The 21900-nt window shown below is 46.3% G+C and overlaps 2 protein-coding genes across 2 annotated transcripts in view; one reads left to right on the top strand and one right to left on the bottom strand.

The window, feature by feature from the left end:
• Positions 1 to 21900, bottom strand: part of LOC147604225 (uncharacterized) — a 155104-nt gene that overhangs the window by 91925 nt on the left and 41279 nt on the right. Inside the window, exons 9-11 of the mRNA XM_086795548.1 lie at positions 11423 to 11551; positions 10611 to 10751; positions 10079 to 10279 (exon numbers count right to left, since the gene is read on the bottom strand). Of these exons, the coding sequence (XP_086651674.1) occupies positions 10079 to 10279; positions 10611 to 10751; positions 11423 to 11551 (471 nt within the window). The remainder of the gene's footprint in view (positions 1 to 10078; positions 10280 to 10610; positions 10752 to 11422; positions 11552 to 21900) is intronic.
• On the top strand, positions 16785 to 18116 carry LOC147604226 (uncharacterized). The gene is made up of 2 exons (XM_086795278.1): positions 16785 to 16828; positions 17172 to 18116. Exons 1-2 carry the CDS (start codon positions 16785 to 16787, stop codon positions 18043 to 18045), a joined length of 918 nt encoding a protein of 305 aa, XP_086651404.1. The 3' UTR covers positions 18046 to 18116.

Here is a 21900-nt window from a genome sequence, read left to right as displayed (position 1 = left end):
TCTACTGCCTCCCAAACGCGAGAGACAAAAGACCAAATTTGACGGGCCACTGGACAACTCATGAACAGATGCATAACTGTTTCAGTGCATGTCGTGCAGAAGAAGCAAGAGGCCAATGTAATTTTACGACGGCTGAGCTGATCCCGTGTAGGTAACCCTCCCACCAACATCCTCCAAATGAAAACCTTACCTTGGTAAGGGAGTTTAGACTGCCAACCACGCATAAGAGTTTTCTGCCACCATGATTTAGACTTGTGCAATCCCCACACCTTATTGGCCTTGGCTGAAACCCAATCTTTCTCTGGTACGAGCTTATGATAGACCTGGTTAGCTGAAAGTGATATCAAGTCACCAGATTTACATAGTGCCCAATCAAGCCAAGGCTCATCTGCAGATGGCCGAGACAATGGAGTAAAAGGCTCAACTGCATGCATGATGTCAACCCATAGTGGCTGAAATGTCCGAGGAACCCTAAAGTGCTGCCGAATACGATGAAACGAATATGGCCTGTCACGACCAGGTATCACAGCATCTCGGATTCTAACCAAGCCTAACCTGACCATACAGTTGAGTCGTATGCGTGAAGCATCTCTATCTAGCCAAACAATGACACGCGACTCCACAAATGTTTCGAACTGCAAAGAGTTCAAAAGTAGTCTTTCATGACCAGGATCCCACCGAGCCAATGAACTTCATGCCAAGAAAGGAGAATATGCGATAAAATGTGAGATGAGCGAATACGGACAGGATGAGCCGCATTCACAATGTCCCACCATGAAGCCTGCACACGTGTCCGTCCATGTGACAATCACTCCCACTCAATCAAGTCACGAGCCATGAATACCCAAGGCTGCTCTTGCAAACACATATCCTGAAAAAGCGCCCACCTACGCGCCACCATATGCAAGCGGACATCCAGTAAAGCAGCCCCACCCATTCTTTTGGGCGTCGTAATGTGATTCCAAGCTATCCATGTTTGACCCATAATATTTCCTTGCCTCTTCCACAACATAAACCGAATGGAAGCAACCAAACGGAAAAGAGATTTGTGCGTCCAAGGTAGCAAAGGCAAAAAATAGGAAATAGCATAATAACCTGAGCTACCTTAACCCTCACGTGCATAGGCCACCCTTGAGCTTTCTAATACACAAATTAATCCGAGATCCGAGCAGAAATCCAAGCAAGAAGCGCTTGGGGGTCCACATCCACACCCACCGAATACCCAAGATGACGAACAATGTCTCTTGTATGCACCACACGGCCTTGCCACCCTAATGTCTCAAGATCAAATTTTCGTGCATACAATGAGGGTTGATTTTGTTGAATTTATTTTCAGCCCAGAAGCCAATGCAAAATTATTCCAAGCTTCCATTGCTCGATCTATATTGGCTTTTTCGGCCCTGAGAAACATAAAAGTGTCGTCCGCAAACAAGGGCTTGAGCAACCAATTGCTTGCCATGAGGGAGACGCAAACCAACCACTTCACCATGCGATGCCAATAGCATCTAGGCGAGATAACATAGGATGAGTGGCAATGGCAAAGAAAAGAGGGCTAAGAGGACAGCCCTGCCGGAGAGAACGGGTGAGAGAAATACCATCCCCATTGAGCATAATCCGCGAGATAGAGCCAGAGCCAAGTAAATGCACCAAATTAGCCATTTTGGGACCAAAGCCCATGGCTGTCATTAACTGAGAAAGGAAAGACCAGCTGACATGATCAAAAGCTTTTTCAAGATCCAGCTGCACCATCACAATCTCTTGCTTCTTTGCCTTGGCATAATCCACTCCAATTTGAACATTAAGAATATTATGCAAAATATTCCTGCCATGCACAAATCCATATTGATATGGATGAATAAGAGTAGGAAGCACCTTCTGCAAGCGATTGGCAAAAATCTTTGTAAAGATTTTATACATAATACCCATAAGTGAGATCGGGCGCCATTGAGCCAAAGAAGTAGGCGAAGGGACTTTGGGCAACAAACGAAGTATGCCCAACTTCCAATCGGCAGGCATATATCCCTCATCCCAAACCCTTTGACAAATAAGCGTCAAAGGCTCTGCAAGCTGATCGGCATATTTTCGGAAAAACTCATTTGTCAAACCATCCCAACCAGGGCTCTTTCCCATGGGAAGTTTGGAGAGAACAGCTTCCACTTCCCCTTGAGTAACAGGAGCATCAAGCTGAACCGTCACATCAGGGTCAACTTGATATCGTACTTCAGTAAACAATGACTCCCTTGCAGCCAGGACAGCCGGCGAGACATCCTCTCGAGGGGCAAGCAAATCTTCATAAAATCTGATGCAATGCTGAATAACCTCAGAAGGTTGAGTAACAAGGTTGCCTTGGGCATCCATCAGCCTAACAATATTCTCACGCATATGTTTTTGATGCAACTTATCATAGAAGCGATGAGATTGACAGTTAGCATCCCGCAAAGCATCAAGACGTGCAAGTAGTTTAAAGCGAACATATTGTGCTTCCTGCATCCTGGATAGCTCCTTTTTCATGCATTCTATGGCATCCACAACTTCAGCATCCATAGAGTCAGTAAACATGAACGCCTGCAAGCCCTTTAAAAGCGACTCAAGAAGAGCCACATGCTGTTTTTGTATAGAGGCATTAGCAAGACCATAATGCCACGCTAATTTCCGAGTTTGGTAAGGAACACTGGCCAAGCATGATAATCAGCCATGGACACTCTTGTGGAGAAATTGAAGGAGAAATGGGGTAGAGACAAAACTGAAACTGAAACTGAAATGAAAGCAAGACTAAAAAGGAAACACAAAGCTTAGACATACCTTGAGATGAGTGTAGACAAGACACAAGATTGATACTTTCATTGATGTGACACCCACAATATATAGGTGAGAAGTACAAGATAGAGTAGACTGACTTATGGGACAATTATAGAGGTGCCACGTGGCACACACTCAAGACTTTAAGACAATACTCAAACTAGACAAATGTAGGCTAGAGAAATAGTACACCTAGTGTGCACTTATTTCCAACACCCTCCTTAAGTGGACACTAGGAGGAAGACAAAAAGACAAGACTATGACATGACAAAAGATAAGACCAAGACAGAGAGACTAGACAAGGATTGAGAGACAAGCTAGAAGACAAGATGGACAAGACTAGAAGACAGACATAAAGACTGATAGACTGTGAAACAAGACATGAGAGTCAAAAGATCCTGAGACACCCCTCCTCAAGTGATATCCTCATATGGGTCCACAAGGGTAGGGACAAGAGTGGATCATAGACAGACAGAGAGAGAGACAATCAGCCAGTAGAGTGGTCCCACAGAGAGAGAGAATGTCAGATAGACATGAGAGAGTCTGACAGATAGAAGATAAATGGGGACATAGACAAAATGCCAAAGACATGTGGGTAACTAATCCACAAAAGATAGGCATATAGACTGATAGACAGAGTGTCAGAGACATGTGACTGTAAGATCACACAAGATAGACACATAGACAGAGAGACTGACTGATTGTAGATAGATAGAGAGATGGACCTAGATAGATAATCCCTCCTCAAGGGCAATCCTCCTGCTAGAGTGGGTAATGTAGGGGTGCCTCTTGGATAGGGACAAGATAAGTCCATGTAGACAAATAGACATGATATTACCCCATGATCTACATCATTGGTGATCAATGGTGGTAGATAGCATGAAAGCATAGACAAATGAGAGAGATGGGAAGGTCTTACCATATTTGGCAGTGTCTAATCCCGTACAAGATAGAGAGATAAATGAAATTCAGAACCTTTTTTTTTTTTAAATTTATTTTTGATAAGAAATAGAGAGTAGACTGAAAATACTTCTTAGATGGAGAGCGCCTTGAGCTGCTGCTGTAGAGGTTGCTGGAGTAGAAGATGGAGACATGGAAGTTGGAGTGGAGGCCGGAGGAGAAGATGATGAGGCACAAACTGACTGAACAGCAGCACCCGGCCTGGTATAGACAGCAGCTCCACGAACACACAGCAACGAGAGAATGACGTGGCAGATAGGAGCGGCCAGAGGCTGAGGAGACAAGCGGGCAGTTCCAGGAGATGCAGATGTCGGAGCAGATGGGGAAGCTCAAGTAGAGAGACGACAACACCATGATGAACCCCCGCAGCAGCAAGAAGGAGAAGACGGGCAGTTGTTGGCGCAGATCTTGAGTTGCAAGCTGGAGCAGAATCAACAGGCGGAGCAGAGGCAAACAGGGCAGCGATGAGGGTAGGGGCAGCACGGGCTGCACCTAGAGAGATGCCATCGAGAGAAAGAGTCGCCCAGCTGAAGGAAAAGATTCACACCATAATGAAGAGCCTTATGCTGATGGAGTAGATGAAGAACATCGTCAGGAAGAAACAGGAACCCTTCATCTGGAGTATGGCGAGGCAGAACTTGACGAAAACAGGGGCGGTCAGAATTCTGTGGCGGGCAGAAAAAAAAACGCAGCTATGGCTGCAGCAGACTCAGGCAAGGATGAGGGGAGCCAGGATAAACCTGCTCTGATACCATGAAGGAGAAATGGGGTAGACACAAAACTGAAACTGAAACTGAAATGAAAGCAAGACTAAAAAGGAAACACAAAGCTTAGACATACCTTGAGATGAGTGTAGACAAGACACAAGATTGATACTTTCATTGATGTGACACCCACAATATATAGGTGAGAAGTACAAGATAGAGTAGACTGACTTATGGGACAATTATAGAGGTGCCACGTGGCACACACTCAAGACTTTAAGACAAAACTCAAACTAGACAAATGTAGGCTAGAGAAATAGTACACCTAGTGTGCACTTATTTCCAACAGAAATGTCGTATCAACTGACGCATATAAACATCAAAAACTTCATGCTCCAAAAAAGTGTGATTTAAGCCCAAAGGCAAGCGTCCCACCAAGCCTTTATATGCATCCATAGGATGATAGACCATTTCAAACACAAGCGGCCAATGATCCGACAAAACCTGTTGCTGATCAACCATCATAGTAAGAACCTCTGGCAAAAAGAGATCTTGATGTAAAATATACATCCTATCCAATCTAGCATAAGTGCCCCGAAACTGTTGTGAGGCATAAGTGTAACCCCTTTCATCTGGATGCAACCAAGACCACATGTCTTGTTTTAGCGACCTTGCTGCAAAAGCTTCCCACGCCATTCTCTCTGGGCCATCCATTACAGAATGAGGCGACGTGGCTTGCTCCTTGGAGACACACATATTAAAGTCTCGCATCACAAAGCCAGGATGAGAGATTGAAAGAGCACACAAGTCATTCCACAGCAAACGGCGTGCACGAGCATTATTTGGAGCATACACCCCTAACAACCATAAAGGCGTATCATCCCAAACAATCTGTATCACTAGAAATCTTCCATGAACATCTTGAATCACAAGAGAAGGCTGAAACTGCGAACGAACAGCAAACATAACACCTGACTGCGAAGCAGGATGTCCGCTGTAAAAAACATGAAACCCCTTATATACATAGGCTTTGCCAGCCAACTTATGCTGCTTATGTTCAACTGCACACAAAACATCCCAACCATGACAAAAAGTTGTACGCCAAAGCCTGAACTGCTTTTGGCGCGAAGAAATACCCTTTACATTCCATTGTACAATTTTCATAAGCCTTCCCAGAAAAGGAATCAACAAGGCCGTGTACTAGGCCCAGGACAGTCTGCCAAATCACGAACCTTTTGAAGCATTGCATTTTTAGACATGACTGCCCTTGGAGTTCCCAAGCACGTGCCGAAGGGTAATGACCATCCCATGGCGAGATGACCTCACCCTTCGAACCAAACACAAGAGGCAATTGTTGTTGTGCTTCTTTTGTTAGGCGACTTCTATTAGGATAGCGTTCTACTCTATCCAGCCCAAAAGCCCTTGTACCCGGAGAAAGTTGGCCTCCCGGCCTCTCAATCCTGGTCTGTTGCTGGGCACCTGAATCCAAAGGGCGACGAGCATATGTATGTAAGGGCCCCTGATGAGTACGCAAAGGCCCCCGCCAAACAGCATCTGAGAAACCCCCCCGCGGGGCAACAAATCGTGTCTTTTTACAACGTACTTCCACCCATGGCTGCTCAACCTCATTCTGAACATCCACATGTACATCCATGTGCTGGGCATCATGTAAAGGAGCATCATGCTCATCTTCCACGGGCAACTGCCCATCAACGATATCCTTGGTAGCAACAACTTGTTGACATTCGGAGACAAAGTGGCCCATCTCACTACATTTGAAACAGTGGCCAGCAAATGTATCCCACCTCAATTCATACATTTAAGGTTGCAGCCCAGCCATATTGACACGCAAATGTGTCGGCCTAGGTCTCCCAGTATCCCACACATGCATAGACGATTTCGGTTTCTAGATGTCATTCGAGGCACCACCAAGACATCACCGATACCTCGCATGAGACCTGGTAAAACACGCCAAAACATTGGTGGGAATTGTTTCACTTCAACCCAAACTGGGCAAGCCTAGCATAGGCTTCCACGGAACCACATGAACCAACTGCCCATCCAAAAAGAGGGGCACCTGCTCCAAGACTGCCCTACGGGCTTCCGAAGTGCGAAAAAGTATTTCATAAAAGCCTCTCGGACCATCATAAATCTCCTCAAGTGCCTCAGGCGACACCAAGCAGCCCAACCATGCTCTAAGATGAGGCAACAACGGAATACCCCCTGTAAAGAAGAAGATAGCAGCACGATCATGAAAATCTGCTAGCTATTGTAGCAACAAAGGAGTCTCCATGCATACATCAACCACACCACCATTATCTACTCCAGCCATTTGCACGCTATTTGCCTTCACATATTCTTGCAGAAGCTCACCAGTAATCTGCAGCAACCGGCAAACTCCGGAGAAGGTACCTGAGAACTTTCCTCTGCATTCTCTCCAACATTTACTGGAGTGTAGCTTGCATCAACATCAAGCCTTTGACGTTTTTGTTGCTCCGAGGCATCTGAAGCATAACCCACATCCTTCTCGATCATCTCCTCAATAAGATCCACGTTAAGGCTATTGGCAGCCATGCCACCAACAGCAGCAGCCGGGTCATCCAAATCCATGCAATCTGATGCTCACTGCCTTAGCAAGAATCTTATATGCAGTCCCAAGTAAGGTGATAGGTCTCCACTGGCCAATCAATGTCTTATCCCCACTCTTAGGAATAAGATAAATAAGCCCCTCAGTGAGAGAAGATCTCAAGTCAGAGTGAGGCTCAACACTAAGAAGCTGGCGATAGAAATCAGTGGCAATCTCTCTAACCATAAGAGGATCTGAATGAAGAGTGCCATGTGAATCCTGCAACTACTTGACACTATCTCTGGCATGAGATGGACCATGAGTAGCAAAGAAATGTTTGTTGCATCTTCCACCCATCTGCGTCCAAAAGGATTTCTGGGCGTGGTAACAGTAGTCCACGCTGCTCAAGAGAGTGATGAAGCTCTGCCCTAATAGTACATAAAGAATCTGCAACCCATTGAGGATGAGGATGTTTCTCGTTCTCTTTTTGTAAGGCAGCAAGTGTACGTCTAATAGCCCAATCTCATGGCCTCTTGCTTCTTAGAAATGGCACATGTGTGATAAAAGTCACTAACATCACAGAGAGTAGAGGCTAGGCTTTGTGAGGCCTGCGAGAAATCATGAGATCTCCAAATATTAATCATGCGACGTGATAGCTCTGCATCTGAGAACAAATGATCAGGGATGCCTACATGGGGTGCTGATCCATGGCGACTCAGATCTCTGAAGCATAAAACCACTAGGCAATGATCCGATTTAGAGATGCTTGCAGCAATAGAAGTATGCCCCCCTCTGTCAAGCACCCAATCATCCACATAAAATCGGTCTAACCATGCATAGATACATCTTGCAACCCCTCATGTCAACAATTCCTACCATGAATGGAGAGTATAAACCTCTCCCAAGACGCTCTCTCAAGAGGATGCACCAAACCCTCATGTCCACCTCTTTTATCCATTGGCATCTCAACCATGTTAAAATCACCACCAATAATCCAATGGTCAGCATGAGGCATCAATGTAGTGAGATTTCTAAAAAACAATCCTCTCACCTCTATGGTTAGGAGCATAGAGGTTGAGAATATCAATGCCTACATAAGAAGGATCCACTGAGCTCTTGCAGGCAACATTACACCATGTCCAATGATGCAAGGCAAGACCAAAGGAAAAACAGACATACAGACACCACCTTTGGTACCAATAGCTAGTGACCAAAAGGTGTGTCCCGAGAGAAGGTTGCCTGATCTCCCACACTGACTAGCATCCAGTTTATGCTCTTGCAAGAGCAATACATCCATAGGTCCACCTGTGACTGCACAATGAAGTTGAGTTTTGACAATTTGTTTCCGCCGACGTGGAAAAAAGCCCCCAAGACCTTGAATGTTCCATGAGAAAATCCTCATAAGGACTCAGAGTAGGAACGCCCAGATCTCATGGTTGACAATGGACCCCGTTTAGGAATGGAGGTACGTCTCGCATAGGTAAGGGAGGGAAAATCTGACAATGAAAACCCTACCTCTCATTTCCACTCCGGGGAGAAGCCAAGGCTGGTCCTCAAATCTAGAGCGGTACCATGACAGTGCGACTGCGCAACATTATCCTCGAGGGTGCAATCATCCTGTAACTGTAATGCAACATCCTCTTGTGAGGGATCCAAATCCTATGCCTCAAGAGCCTCATCCTCCAAAGAAGGATCAACATCCTGTGAGGCAAGAGTTGCGTAAGGGTTGGGGTGCTCCATAGGGGTGCAGATAGAGGGGCAAGTACGGGGGTCCGAGGGCACCTGCCATCTCTAACCACAACCCAACGCTGTGGTCTGTTGGGGCATAGGGGCAACTGGAGTCTGGGCAACTATAGAAGGCATCTAATGGGTAGGACCACGCCGCCTCCTAGCATGGCCTCTCGATGTAGGAAAATCTCTAGCAATGTGGCCCTGTCGACGACAAATCCGACACTGGTCAGGGCTGCCTGCAATCTCCAACCTCTGGCAGAAAAAAGAGCCGTCAGGTCTCTGAAGCATGTCAAGGTCGTCAATAATCAATGGATCACGAACAAGCACAAAGACAAGGGGTACACCATTAGAAGTGGCGGTAACAGCCGTGGAAGATGAGGCGGGAGAGCCCGGAAGGGCTGGTACCTCTAAAACCTGGCCAAAGGATGCCCCTATGGAAGCTAAGAGCTTCCAATAAGACCGTGGAAGAGCAGGGAACCGCAATGAGGCCGGGGTAAGGTGTGGATCCTCCGCCACTGGATCAAAGCCCACCTGGTACTGAAAGAAGAAAATATTCCTAGGGCCAAGAGGGAAGGGGCTACCAGCAGCCAAAACCTAAACTTGAGAAGTGTCTTCTGGAGAATGAAAGCCCACCTGTAAGAAGCCTCGACCAAGCAGACGAGTATCCTGGAAGTGCACAATTAGCTCTGAAGGGAGACTGCTAGAAGCCATTCACTGGCTTGCAACAAGGGTGGTTTGGATCTCAATCTCAATGTTTTGTTGAAGAGAGGTGAGCTTGTCTTGCGAAAAATGATGATTCTCCCGGCCTGTGGGGGTGATGAAAGATTGGCTGTGGGCAGAAGCCATAGAGCCAATCGACAATGGGCAGCCGACTCGAATCCAAATAAAAATGATATTGAAAAAAAGAAGCGGCGGGCTGGGGCAGAGGCAGGAGCAGAAGAGGCAGGCGGGAGCAGAAGGGGCAGAGGCGGGAGCAGCAAATGGCGGGAGCAGAAGGTGGGGGGCAAAGCGGGAGCAGCTGAGGCAGAGGCGGAAGGGCAGGTGGGAGCAGAAGGGACAGAGGCGGGGGCAAGGAAGGAGGCAACAGTGGGTAAGCGGGAGCAGCTGGGGCAGAGCCACAGAGGCGGAAGGGGCAGGCGGGAGTAGAAGGGACAGAGGCGGGGGCAAGGAAGGAGGTGACAGAGGTTCAGCAGCACGAGCTCACTACCAGGTTGTTTTGATTGAATAATTTTATCAACAAAAAACAGAGTGTATGATAACAATATTATTAGGATTCCTCATGGAAACTCCTGAATGCTTTTAGAGGGAAATTTCTCACCGTGTGTGGTTTTTGTACATTGGTTAGCCTCCATTGAGAAGAATCTTTTGATAAAATCCTTATCACACCATCAGAAAACCCAGCAATAACTGTCCTACATTGTGGATCTACCATGCTTGAAGGCCAAAAGATCGATGTTGCTCCACTTGTGAACCATCTTGCATACACTTGCTTCTTCTCATTGAAATGAAAAAGCCTTACCTGCTTACGCAGTCATATTTTGGTTAAACTGTTAAACTAGCTGTTTTTCATTTTAGAAGAAGTATGCATAGCTTTCCTTTCTGTTTACCACACCAAAGAATTGTGTGACTGAGACTGAGAATTTGTCTGCTTAGAGCATGTTTGCCAAGAATAGTTCTGTTACGAGTCCGATGTTTCCGACAAGGGTTACAGAATCAAGGCTGAGTGTTCAAATTGAGTATACAGTTCATGGGTCAAGGACTAGATGAGATGGTATATGTAAGATTATCCACAGGGTTCCTACAATCAAGGCGAAACACGAATTTCACTATAAACATGGCAGGAAGTATACCGAGCAATCAGAACCTGCTGTAGCCAAGAAGTGGTTATTTGGGGAAATTGACAATCCTGTGATGATGCCTGAATGGAATTCAAGCACCTTTTCAACCTCAAAAGACGGTACATGAACTTTCCACAGAGTGCCATTTTCATCCTGCATCAGATACAAATATATATATATATATAAATTTGTTGGCAAAGACTCAAAAGATGATCCATCCTATATACCTACCCTACTGATGTGATTCAAGAACTTTCTATAAAGAAGGATTAAGAAAACATACCCTCATTTTTTAAACCAAAGATTGGTGCTTAACCTTGATTGGACCTAAGGTTAGGTTTAGGGATTAGGTTTATATCAAAGTTAGGCTTAATTTTAGTCAGGTCTTAAAAACACTATTTTGGGAGTAAGACAAGTACAGAAGCTAGTGATTAATGACCTGATTATTTGAAACGGCAAAGTGATGTTACATACGAAGGGCATGAACACATTCATGATTAAGTCAAGGGTCAAGAGGGTTGTCTGTAGCAAAAGAAGGGTAAAGTTATGCAAAAGAGAACATCCCTCAAACATTTCTCTTATCCACTTATGGACTTAGAAATACTTCTTGTCACATGTGCTTTTAGATACAGTGTGACTTTGTTGAAAATACTCATACACCGTATCCATGGGTGAAAATTTGCACAAAACTTTGATCTATGCATCGGAAAAACTCATCGTTTTGCTATTTAAGAAAAAAAAATCAAGCCTTCCAACCATGAGAAATTAATAGACATAAATTCATGATTCATAGGCTCATATGAATTTTGAAGGATGACTCTCACCTGAATAAGCCAATGGTCATCAGAAACTATTATCCCTTTTATTGAGCATCTTTCATCTACTTGTAGCTCGCGGAGAGGATTGACTTCACACACAGTCTTCTCATCTCCATCGTCAGCTGCATCCAGCCACTTTACATGCCCTCATCTTATGAGTGGTGAAGAAGAGAATATACTAATTTACATTGAAGATTCTTGACTTTCTCACCAATGCCAAAGGAAAGACAAAGACATAAGACATACTAATCTTCAGAATACAATGTAGCTGCATGTTGGCTATATGAATGAATCCAACTGGAAAATGCATCCTTTCATGGTTTCTAATCAAGCTAAGGTTTTACATTTTATAACTAACTTTTCAAAGAAATCATGGGTTTTTTTAAAGACATTTTCATGGCTCGACACTCTTGGGCATCGTAAACAACAGAAACCTTGTTACGTTTTCAAGTGGATATGTTAGACCTTGTCAAAACCAAACTCCATTATTGTGACCTATCAAGGTTGCAGAACAGCACAGGTTGTTTGACCAGGTTTCCATAGACAAGAGAGCTAATTGCACGTTCTGAACATGTATTAAATCAAGTGATAGAGCTGACTGTACCTGCAGGACCACACTGTTCATACTATTGCTGATGTGGCTCTGCATACAGGCTGTGCCTGCTGTACCTGTGCCTGGGATATTCCTGTACAGTCCCATGTTGCTGCCGTACCATCTGTACTGTACTGTGGTCTTTGTACCTGCTCATGACATCATCTTCTGGAGACTTACTAGCTGTGCTGGCTGTACATGATGTACTTGAAGATTGTACTGATTGTACTTGTACCAATTGTGCCATTGATATCCTGTTTTCTGGTGGAGATTTGGAGATATTCTTGTCTGCTTATCTCTTGGTCACCGCCATGCCCGAGCCTCAACAAAACCTTGTTAAAGAATTTTGGAGATTATTCTCTTGGCTGACTATCTCTTGGTCGCAGCCCATACCTCGATAGTACCCTAAGAGAGTTGTGGACATTGAACACAAGCTTCCATGGGTTATGGATTCCATGAGCTTACAGGACACGTACATGGACATTTTCTATGCTTCAAGGATTTCTTGGATTCACAGGAGTCCATGGATATATGTGGATATCTTCTTGGGATATTGGTGCCTATTCCATGTGTCGGAACATAAAAGACCCCCAACGCTTTTGTAACAGATAAATACTCCTTGGTAATATGACATAAACTCGTGTTTTTTTTTTTTTTTTTTTTTTGGGGGGGGGGGGGGCAGCAAGCATCTACCAAGTTTTGAGAGATTTCAATGGATGATTTGGAAAAAAATGCTCGGAAGTGCTAGTTATGCACAAACCTGGTTTGAGAACCATACGGCTATTTGCTCATAAGAGAGGACTAGCCATGGGAGAAATCCAGCTTCGGATCTCAGAATATTTGGCTTCAACAAGAGGACCTCCTCTTCATGCTGAAGGACAAGGAAGATTCAACTCCAACAAACATAAAAAGCTAAGTATATTTTGAGTTTTGCAAGATTGTAGTATTTTGCTAATTTTCTTCAATAATCTGCAAGATTGTTGCATTGGTTTTGTGGATACTTTACCCTTATATCTTTGCAAGGAGAAAGTGGCATGTTTTATTGAGTGTGTTTTAGGAAAGTCTATGGCTTTACGGTTTCTTATAACTCCCGTGAATGGGATAAGTTGGACTCTCTTACGGAAGCAATAGGATATTTGTTATCTAGAATATGGACCACATCACATGTGTGTGTATAAATCTTTGGCTTCCTCCTCTACATTGTCACCGTCCCTAAGACCCGTGATCCACACATGAAGTTCCCTTGTCTTTCTTCTTTGTTCCTCCTCAATGGTTAGGTTGATAATCTTCGAGGTAGATGTGCTTTCGGCCTCCTTGTTCTTACCTTTCTTGACCACTTCTATCCATTTCTCCGCTTCATCTACTTGCTTTTGCGTCTTCGTGAGCACCTCCACCCACGAGGAGGTCTCCCGGGCCTTCTTTTCTTCTCCCTCTTGAAGTGTTCTCACTTGGGCCTTGATGGTGTTCAGCTCCTCCATCATGACGGGCTGAATTTCACCTTCCTCGAGCTTATGTTGAGCGCGTGCTTCTTCTATCTTCTTCTTGAGATTTGCGGTCTCTGCATCTTGGGCTGCTATCCGCGCTTCAAGCTTCTTGACTTTGTCAAGAAGGCTCCAGGTGACCATATTAATTGCATTGTCCGTCTCTTTCTTGTGTTGTTGGATGGCTGCCTTGATCAGGTCTTCAATGTTGATCCTCTCCATCTTGTCTTGGGCTGAAAAAGGCTGGTTTCGGGTTAAAAATTAACCGTTGGCCATAGGAAGAGCTCCGTGCGTGTCTGCAGCGCTTCCCCCCAGAGAGAGAGAGGCCAGAGGGGGCTGTTGCGAAGAGAGAGAAAGATAGGCAATGGGAGGGAGAGGGAAGCAGGCGGGAGAAATGAAATGAAATGAAATGTTATATTAACGTCTTCAAAAGGCCATAATGACCTATGAGACCAAAAGTTACATCATTAGCAAGAAAGAAAGAAAGATTTACCGAACTCGGCCTATGAGACAAATCAGTGTACCTGTGTGGGGTATCCTCTGTCATCCCAACAAAATGAAAAAGTACTGAACAAAAAAAAAAAAGCTGAATCTGGGTGTGCAATAAGTACAATGAGTGGGGGGGAGGAGATGGAGCTCTACTACTAGGAGAGAAAGAGAGAGAGAGAGAAATGAAATGTTATATTAACGTCTTCAAAAGGCCATAATGACCTATGAGACCAAAAAGTTACATCATGGTGGATTTGATACAATGTTTGGATAAAAAACCAAAAAATGAAAAATAAAGATGATACTACTGGCACCTAGAAAATGAAACTGGAACTGGAAGGTAAACAAAAACCCTTATAGGGTGTGAATATAGTGAGGGGGGGGGGGGGGGGGGGGGGGGTACGCTATGGAGGTGAGTGGAGTACAGTGAGGGGATACAATATCATGTGGGACAGGGGGTACACTATGGAGGTGCCTCCATCTCATAATATGTGCCGCATCGGACGCTGGCGAATCTCCTCAATATCCTCTGTGGTCAGCACCCTAACTGGGTGTCCCGCATGTCTCGCAAGAATAATCCGAATCCGCCGCTGCAACCTCCGTCTATGCTGGGATGCCCTTCTCCGTAGTCGTGGGCGTCTGGACCACCCAAGCTCAATCGCACGATCAATCAGTGTACCGCTGGTGTGGGCGGTATCCATGTCCTGCTACTGCTGTGGTCCATCTAGCGCAGTGATGGCTGGACTAAAGAAGTCTGTAATGTGCCTCTGAGTCTGGCTCTCTGTGCGCCTAAGCAGGCTATCTCTATATCTCCGCAGCTCAAGCAAGAACAATCCCAAACACCTCTGGTCTTGGTACTCCATGACTCTGGAAAGTGGTCCAAAACGAGAGAGAGAGAGAGAGAGAGAGAGAGAGAGAGAGAGAGAGAGTGGCGGGAGGGGGCTACGAGGAGAGAGAGAGATGGCCGAGTCCTTTTGGGGCGAGCAGAGAGAAGCGAAGAGCTTGTGGGGGCGCAGTGAGAGAAGCGAAGCGAAGAGAGAGAAGCGAACAGAGAGAAGCGGGCGAACAGAGAGAAGCGGGCGAACAGAGAGAAGCGAAGAGCTTGTGGGGGTGTAGTGAGAGAAGCGAAGCGAACAGAGAGAAGCGGGCGAACAAAGACAAGCGAACAGAGAGAAGCAAGTGCAGAGAGAGAAGCGAAGAGAGAAAGAAAGAAAGAAAGAAAGAAAGATATATTAACGTCTACGAGAGGCCAAAGTCGGCCTATGAGACAAAAAATAATACAACTGTGTTCTTCCGGTCATCGGAAGAAAAGAAAAGAAAGAAAAGAAAAAGTGTGCATGTGTCTGGATACAACTGTGAATCATCATGGATCGGTGGAGCCCATATACAAACAATATAAAGGGGGGTGGGGATGTGGATGGAGTGCTAAGGCAAGATGCATCTCTATATGCTGAAGGGGTAGTACAAGCATGCTATGCAGATCTATGTCTAACTCCATCCAGTGCCATAAGAGGGATATAAGATATCATGCATCGCCAATGCTGAGGCTGTGAGTGGCGTGAACATGTACCCTGAGTCTGAATGAAAGCGAGCTAGCCTCTCCTGTGTCTCCATCTGGTGTCTCATCCGGATAGCTGCTATCTCTCGGTGACGGAGTCGGGGGGCTCTGTGTCCAATCAGTCTAGGTCTCCTCCTAGCTCTCAATTCCTCTGCTCTCTGTGCGGTCACCCCACGTGGTACATCAGCTGGCACTGGCATAGCTCTCTGGAAGAAATCTGAGAGCTGGGACTGTCTCCCACCCCTAGTGGGAGTGGGTGTTTGGAGGAGTTTCTCGAGAACTATGAAGCTCTAGTAGTAGTCTGCCAAGTTGTCGCTGATTCGAGGCCTCCATCAACTGATGTAGTGAAGAGTGCTCCTCAAACAATCCTCCATAACTATCTCTGACCCCCTGGTGGGCTCTACATCTACATACTAAGTGATCCTCAGTCTCCACCTCCTCGCGGCACAATCTGCATACCCGCTCGGCTCTGGGAACCCGTGCCGCTCTCCCAGCCTCTATCTCTAGCTGATGTGATGAGACTCGTAGCTGTCCAATAGCAACGCGAGAGCTATGTGGCATGTATACATCCATATACCGCGGTCGCTGTATAAACCCATCCCCTGAGATGCTCATAAAGTGGTCTCTGTAATACAGCATCTTCGGTGGTAGTGGGCTCTTTGGTGCTGTCCATGTCTCCTGTATGGAGAGAGAAAGAAAGAAAGAAAGAAAGTTATATTAACGTCCACGGGAGGCCGAAAAACGGCCCATGGGACCCCCACAAAGTAAGTACAAAAGCTGTAAACAAAGCCGCCTCCTTTCATGGGAAGGAAAGACTAGTGTGTGGCCAATTGCGTTACAAGGTAGTCACGGTGCTTGAGAATTTTGATGAAGTATATGCCAAGGGCAGCAAGTTGGCCATGCGAGAGCAAATTCACTAAGTCGGTGTATCCTTCTAAAGTGGTGCTGAAATCTCTCCTTATGTGCTGATATTGTGGGCATGTTAAAAGAACATGCTCCTCTGTCTCCACTGCTCCCAGACTACATAGCCGGCATAATCTTTTCTCTCTCGAGACACCGCTCCATGCTCCTCTCTCAATCTCGAGAGTGTGTGACCGGGTGCGGATGAGAGAGAGTCGGGCATAGGAACCAACTGTATCGCCAAAGCTTCATCATAAGGTTTTATCAGATACCAATGAGAAAAATATATAAATCTAGATACAACTGTGTCTCCAATATAGAATCCACAAATCCAAAAATACTCGAATCATGGGCATAAAAGCCAACCTCAATATACCATGTCTACATGGCCGGTATTCTCCAGTGTGCTAGACACCATTAGCACATGGGCATTTCGAGGCCTACACACACGGGGGCTTGGAGAGTGGGCAAGAAAGACGAATGGAGGAGAGAGCTCTCATTTTACGCTTTCCCAGCTTGGAGGCCAAGAAGGATTTCTTGGCCAAGCGCTCCGCCCTTAAGAAAACGGGCATCTCTTTAGGAGATGACCTCACCTTGGCACAGCTAGCACATATGAGGGAGTGCATGCCGGAGATTAGGGCAACCAGAGAAAAAGGGAAGCTAGCATTTAACAGAGGAGGCAGAGTGGTGATACTAGAGACGCACAACTTGACGGTGCGAGACCTATGGGACCAGTCTGAGACTTGCAGTATGGAACTGCAACAGAGCATTGAGACTGGATGTGGGGGCCTTTGAGGAGAGCTTCAGAGACAGGGACATCATCTTCTACTCGGAGACACATCAGGCCCCAGGCAGCACATTACCGAGAGTGGCAGGATACAGATGGGAGACGACTTGTAGACAGGAGGCCCGTTCGAAGCATGGTGGTCGCGGATCTGGAGGAGTTGCAGTTCTTTTTAGAGAGGAGCTTCAGCCACTCATCCATGTTATGCGCCGTGATGAGAGCGCGAGGTACATGTGGGTCAGAGTGAGGGCAAATGAGGGTAGACCCCTATACATTGCTATATGTTACTTTCCACCCAGCACATCTCATTATGCAGTGCCCAAGGGGCAATCTCCATATATGATTCTAGATGAGGACATATGGGAGTTCTCCAAGGAGGGAGATGTTATCATACTTGGGGACTTTAATGCTCGAATGGCTCAGTACCAGACCTCCTTCTTTGACACTTCGGAGGAGATGTTGAGAGAGAGAGATGTGGAGGAGATGTGTTTGACCCGAAGATCACAAGATGAGGTGGAGTGTACTGAGTATGGGAGATACCTCATGGAGATGGGGACTGCACATGGGCTGGCCATTTTAAATGGCCTAGAGAGGTATCCACTTGCCAGTGGCTTTACTTGCTTTCCACACAGACATGGGGCCAGCACAGTGGATTATGTTTTAGCCTCACCAGCCTTCATCCCGAGTATCCAGGATTTTGCGATTGGCCCCAGGCCCATCGGAGTTAACGGTGGATCATGCACTTCTCTCCTTTACGGTGGATTTCCACTACAGTACCCGCCAGGTTGGGCATTCCTCCTATCACCCAAGATATACCTTCTGTAGAGAGACTGATGGAGTATACAGTGCAGAGATCTACAGCTTGTTGAGTGCAGAGGATCCACAGAGGCCATTAGCAGAGCTCACACAGATCTTGACAGAGGCTTTACATACAGCTGCAGCGACGGCCTTCCCACACACAGCCCACAGTACGACCACGTCCTGGGAGCATGCCCCAGAATAGTTGGTATGATGATTACTGTAGGGAGCTCAGAGCCCGGCTACAGAGAGAGGTGGCCACAGGTGTTACTACATAGAGACAATCACGCATCATCTTCCGATGCCTCATTTGGTGGAAGAAGAGAGCATTCTTAGCTGGGCTGGAGAGAGACATGTATCAGCTATTTTTTAGTCAGGATTTTGGGGAGGCCTGGAGATTGCTTAGAGAGCACCCCCTGCCTCCGGCCATTACCTCTCCAGATACATGGGGCGAGTATGCAGCCTCCCTCTACACAGTACCAAAGCAGCCACCACTACCGAACCCTCTAGAGCCCTATCCACCAACTTCTACCTTCTTCACAACAGAGATGGTTTCCACCTACCGTGGGGTCTACAGAATCTCCAAAACTAGTTCCTGAACTTGTGTTGACTTAGCAACAAAAACTGACGACAACACATGTTCTTGGTCTTCCACCAAACTCTCTGCGAAATTCATGTCCTTGAAGCTCTCCGACTTGTGAGGGAACTCCTTTCCGGGCAACTTCTGGTCTGAATGCCAGAAAACTCCCTTGTCAAGAGTTTCAACCATTGGTACACCCATCACTGCTGTGCTTTTCTTAATCATGTCTGCTTTTGCCACTTTTTTCTTTTTTCAGAAAGGAGACTTCTACTAAGTATGAAAAATTTTACAAAATGAAGATATCACACCAAGCAAGGTGGAGATCTCAAACAATCAGGAACCCTGTGCTACCAATAGGGTCCCGAATGAGACGATGTAAAAAAGATATCAATGTCCCACTCTCTCATAAACTGGTCGCGCTTCCTCTCCGCAGCCCTCGAAGATCCCTGGATTCTGGCCCAGGTAGCCATAATGGTGTGAATAATATCACTCCAAATCCTGCAAAGACACTGAGAAACAAGAACGGGAGTACCCTCAATGGCCTCATTGCATCTAACCTTCTAGATATTCCAGGCTGAGATGCTAGCAATAATCTTCCAAGAACTGTCTAACCTCTATGTCAGAGGGACAAACTGTGAAAGTGGCAAATCCTGAAGACAACACTACAAAGCAACTCCTTACCTAACCATAATGGCCAAGTTCCTGTCAGTCCCCTCGAATCTCAGCTGAGGCCCAGACTGTGTCAACCAAATGATAGAACCATAAGAAATGATAGCATCCCTCTTAATCCTACCAAAGAGGTGTGCAATCACAGACCAAACCCTCTATGCTTCCCTGCATTCCCATAAACAATGGTAAACTAACTCCGAAACTCTTGCACATCTAGGGCATGCTGGGCAAGCACCAGTAACAGACCTCCACTGAGACTGGTGGCCAGACCACCATGAAGGGAAACCCACATAAAAGAGGAAATCTCTAGCTTCCTATAGGAATGCCACAATCTCCGCCAAAATACCCTCTGAATGTCAATCGAAATGCCATAAGACTCCCAATGGGGTCTAAGAGTAGGGACACTCGGAATGTGTCCCAAGATAAGATGTCTGGGATTTCGCACTGTATAACTGAAAAAAGGCATGCTTTTCAAAGGGCTACAAGCATTTTTCCACTCCCACTCACCGGGGTCCCAATGCAAATGTCTGATAGGGCAGCCACCATACAACCAAAGGCCAACACTCTCTATGATCATCCCGGAGGGGGGGGGGGGGGGGGGGGGGTCAACAAAGATGTGCTTCCCTAATCTGCCAACAAGTCTGACTGGACGAATCTGGGAGCCCTCAATAAGGTTCTGCACATGACATCTCTCCAGCTGCCATCTATCCTGTACAGAAAAGAAGATCGATACATCATCCTCCCTAGGTAAGGAGTGACCCATAACCTGAAGAGGAACACTTGTCCCAAAAAAAAACCCCAAACCAAGAATGATGACAACCTTTCCCAAAAAAGATCCAGTAATCCAGTGGTTGGGAATTGCTGCATCAATCTGTGCAATCCTCCGGCTAGAGCCTCTCAAATGCAACGTGAAATCCAATCTCTGCACCTCGGTGAGGCTCTGAAGCCTCTTCCAAGCCAGCACTGTGGGGCATAGGGTCTCCCAGCCGGCCCAAAGAATATGCATAGCTGTCCCACGAGGTGTACCATGCACATCTAATATCAAATCATTCCCCAGAATGGGCTGCTGGTTAGCTTCCTCCACTAAATGCGGGGGGATGTGTACCAAAAAACTCCTCAGGCAGTCCCAGGCCCGTAGGAGGGACCTAACCAAGGGGGACAAAGGGAGCAGTGAACTGCATCCGAAAAAATAGAGCGTGAGCTGAGAGTCTAGTCACCTCTACGAACAGGGACACACTTTGTGATCTGCTGCATGATAAAGTCCTTCCACGGCTCAGTGCTTGGAAGAAAGCCCCTAACAACAAGCTTACAGAGCAAAGGCTTACATTGCACGTCAGGGTCAATGATATTCAATACCCCTTCCTGCTTAGGCCTGATAATGGTTTCCCAAGCAACTTTGGCCCTGGTGTGTGCATTTCCATCAAGCCCTGACCAAAGAAAGTTCCGAATAAGGCGACGAAGCTGGCCAATGCAGCCCTTATGAAAAATCGAGCACGAAGCCGTGGCTAGTAAAACTTGGTTAACCACCAAAGCTCTAGAGGCCAAGTCGAGCTTCCTCCTACTCCAGTGATGAAGTTTGCTTTTAATGCTTAAGAGCACTGGAGCAAACTGTTGTGCAGGGGAGATGTCAACGCCCACCTGACAACCAAGGTATCTGGCAGAGCATCCTCTCTCAATCCAAGTAAAACCAACATCTGTACCCCAATCTGCACGAAGAGAATCACTGATCCAAAAACCAACTGATTTATTCCACTTGATAGTAGCTCCAAACAAAAGAACTCCAAGGCTGTCCGGAAAGCACATAAACAAGCATGTGAAGCCTCAAGGAACAATGCCGTATCATCTGCTAACTCAAAGTCCAAAAACTCTTCCTCTGTGCATAAAGGCAGCCTGAGACCCACAACACCAGGGGCAGCCCGAAGAAACCTGCTCATAGCCTCAACTACAATGAGGAACGGGAAATCTGAAAACGCTCGCCACGCCCCCCACAAGCTAAAACACTGCTATGAGCCTCCTTGTATAGGCAGGACACCCCTCTGATCCAGTTTTGGGAAAACCCCATGTGTGCCATAGTGCCCTGCAAAAAATCCCAATCCACTCTGTCATAAGGTTTTCCAAAATCAAGCCAAAGAATGGCAAGAGCCTGCTGACTAGACTTTGCCCACTCGACAGCTTCCCAGAAAGAACAGACGTTATCAAATATACTCCTTCCTTGGAGGAACCCATTCTGTGTATCATGGATAGTCCTTCGGAGAATCGGCTGCAACCTTATACTCAAGGCTTTAGCTAAAATCTTATATGCAGATCCAAGGAGAGTGATGGGCTTCCATTACTTGATGTCAGTCTTGTCCCCACTCTTGGGGATAAGGTGAATCAGCCCCTCTGTGAGGTATGGCGGCATCATACCCGACAGCCACATTTCCTGAAGGGCAACAGTGATAGCATCACCAATATGATCCCAAAAAAGAATAAAGAAGGCGGGAGAAAGACCATCATCCCCTGGGCATGAACCACTGGAAAGAGCATGCAGTGCGTGAAGGAATTCATCCTTCGAGAAAGGGGCATCCAGGGAAGAACACATAGCATCTGTAATGAGCCTGGGCATGCACTCCCAAACTTTCTATCGTGCCACA

This window comes from Cibotium barometz, chromosome 62 (genome assembly GCF_041138505.1).
Source record: "Cibotium barometz isolate CiBa-2024 chromosome 62, ASM4113850v1, whole genome shotgun sequence".
Classification (NCBI taxonomy): Eukaryota; Viridiplantae; Streptophyta; class Polypodiopsida; order Cyatheales; family Cibotiaceae; genus Cibotium; species Cibotium barometz.
Note: the sequence above shows the minus strand (reverse complement) of the source record. Positions and strands in the feature narration are given on the sequence as shown.